The sequence below is a fragment of the Cicer arietinum genome, chromosome 4 (assembly GCF_000331145.2).
Source record: "Cicer arietinum cultivar CDC Frontier isolate Library 1 chromosome 4, Cicar.CDCFrontier_v2.0, whole genome shotgun sequence".
Lineage (NCBI taxonomy): Eukaryota > Viridiplantae > Streptophyta > Magnoliopsida > Fabales > Fabaceae > Cicer > Cicer arietinum.
The window spans coordinates 26,660,703-26,663,557 of NC_021163.2; the positions used below are offsets into that span (position 1 = coordinate 26,660,703).

Below are 2,855 nucleotides of genomic sequence, written 5' to 3' on the forward strand. Positions count from 1 at the left end.
TGAATGAATGCTACAATGAATTCGTTGCATTTATTTGTGGCTCTTAATTTCAACATCACAATCAGTTTTCTTTCTTTGACCACCGAACGGTTACGTAGAATGCGGATCAAACACTGCTATAAATATATATTTTTTATTTTGAAAAACTGCTATAAATAAATTAAGTTATGATATATGTCGCTTTTACACTCTTTGACCTTAGATGCTTAGACCAACCGTTCACCAAAAACTCTCCCTATCTGCTTCTAATAATAGTTTTTTTGGTAATATCTCTTTAAAAAAATATTCATAAAAATCAGAGTTTCTACATAATATTTATTAAAATGTTTTGGTATATTTATTAAAGTGTTTTGATATATTTACTATATAAAGCAATAAATTAACAATTATTTTTATGAATCAAAGAATTATTTATCGATTTTGTTCAAAAAATTATTTTACATAAAAAAACATTAATTTATTTATTATAAATATTATATTAATTTTTTTATATTTTACTGTAAAAAATATTTAATATTCACTGTTATGGATGATAAAAATCTAAAAAGTTAAATTTCATTTAGTTGACATTTTTGATAAATAATTACGTGATAAAAAATAATTCTAAAATTTTTTATCTAACTATTAATTTAAAAATTAAATGTATCGATACATATCACATTATTGAACAAACAATAGGATTTTTCAACAAAAAAGAAAATTATAATGTATATAAATGGAAAAAAAAATTGATGTAGTTTTTCCTTTTAATTTCTACTGTTTATTTAAATTAGTTTTATTTATATTTAATTATTTCTCATTTAATTAAATAACTGGTTTTTAAATTATATATATACCTATATATAAAAAAGAATTTCTGTACAACCATTTTTGGTACATACCTATATAATAAATTGAAAAATATAGATAAATATTATTAATTAAGCCGCGTCCTCATACCAAATTTTGAAATATACACCTTTCACACTTTTCCAATTGATAGACCATAGACAGATATAAAGTTTATATAAAAACTCACACATGTTTTGTTCATCAAGTTTAAGAAACAATTAAGTTGTATAGTTTTTAAAATATTGAATGGATGAAATTGAAGTTCCACAGTATTTCATTTGTCCAATCTCACTCCAAATAATGAAAGATCCTGTTACTGCCATAACAGGCATAACATACGATCGAGATAGCATTGAACATTGGTTATTCACAAACAAAAACACTACTTATTGTCCTGTCACAAAACAACCTCTTCCATTAGATTCTGATTTAACACCAAACCATACACTTCGTCGTTTGATTCAATCTTGGTGCACCCAAAATGCTTCACTTGGTATTGATCGAATTCCCACTCCAAAACCACCACTCACAAAAACCCATGTCCTTAAACTGCTCAAAAATTTCGATGATCCATCAGTTCAATTAAAGAGTTTAATCCAATTGGAATTGCTTGCTGCAGAGAATGAAAGGAATAGAAAGTGTTTGTTAGAAGCTCGTGTTCCGAAGGCGATGATTTTGTTCATAGTTGATTGTTATAGAAAAAAAGGTTCCATTTTTGAAGGTCTTGAAGAAGCTCTTAGTTTTTTGCAATTTGTTAAGGTACCAACAGAGGAAATTAATAATCTTTTAGCTGAAAATGATGACATAATTGATTCTCTTATATGGGTTTTGTCTATTGAGGTTAAAAATTCAATCTTTGTGAAATCTCATGCAATTTTAGTGCTTAAAAGATTCATAAACAAAGTTAATACTTTTGTTTTAGAAAGGTTGAAACCTGAATTCTTTGAAAGAATTGTGAAGATTTTAAGAAAAGATTCAATTACACAACAAGGTTTATGTTCTGCTTTACAAGTTTTGTTATGTGCTTGTCCTTTGGGAAGAAACAGGTTAATGATGGTTGAAGTTGGTGCTGTTTTTGAACTTGTTGAAGTTGAATTAATTTCACAAGAGAAGAGAATAACAGAACTAACTTTTTCTATTCTGTTTCATTTGTGTTCTTGTGCTAATGGAAGAGCTCAATTTTTGAGTCATGAAGGTTCAATTGCATTGTTGAGTGAGAGAATCTTGAAGGTTTCAATGGATGTTGATGATAGAGCTGTTTTTATACTCTCATTGATATCTAAATTCTCTGCCACAAAAATTGTTTTGCAAGAGATGTTGAATGTTGGAATTGTGAATAAGCTTTTCATGTTGCTTCAAGCTAATCATGCTAAGTATTTGAAAGATAAAGCAATGGAAATAATTAAGTCTCATTCTGATGTTTGGAAGAATTCTCCTTGCTTTCCTCAAACATTTTGTTATGAGAGTTTGCATTGGTGAAATTAATGTTAAGATTAAGATCTTGATGAAGCACTGTTGAAAAATAGTTTCTGTTTTCTGGTGTACATGTCATACAATTGTCACATATAGTATATTTTATTTAAGATAACAATCAATCTTATATAATAAAATTATAATCCGATTCATTGTATACTTCTTTCATTTGTTTTTTATTTATTGGTCTTTCATATTCAATGTTTGCTTATTTTGAATTTGATTTTTATTGGATTGAATCGGTTTGTAAATAGCAAAAATAGTTATATCAAGTAGTTGATATTTGGTTTAAATTAACGTCCATTCTATTGTAAATATTCAATGAAATATACGGTTTTCTTCACCTTTAATCGGGCGTGTATCTGACAATTTACATTTTATTTATAAAAATATCAAAAAAATTATATTTTTTATTTATTTATAAAAATATAAAAAAAATTATATCAAGTAGTTGATCAATCTTTGGTTGCTAGTAAAAGATGAAGTTTACAATATTAATATTGTAAATGAATTTCAAATAAATGGAAATTTTGATGAGGTTGTTATCCATA

At 26.2% G+C, this 2,855-nt stretch overlaps 1 protein-coding gene across 1 annotated transcript; it reads left to right on the top strand.

Moving 5' to 3' along the window:
• Positions 1-973: 973 nt before the first annotated feature.
• On the top strand, positions 974-2,651 carry LOC101503852 (E3 ubiquitin-protein ligase PUB24-like). The gene has a single exon (XM_004497597.4). The coding sequence runs from the start codon at positions 1,078-1,080 to the stop codon at positions 2,308-2,310; it is 1,233 nt and encodes a 410-aa protein (XP_004497654.1). The 5' UTR covers positions 974-1,077; the 3' UTR covers positions 2,311-2,651.
• Positions 2,652-2,855: the final 204 nt, after the last annotated feature.

Coding starts and splice junctions, on each gene's coding strand:
- LOC101503852 (XM_004497597.4), top strand. CDS start 1,078: ATGGATGAAATTGAAGTTCCACAGTATTTCATTTGTCCAATCTCACTC.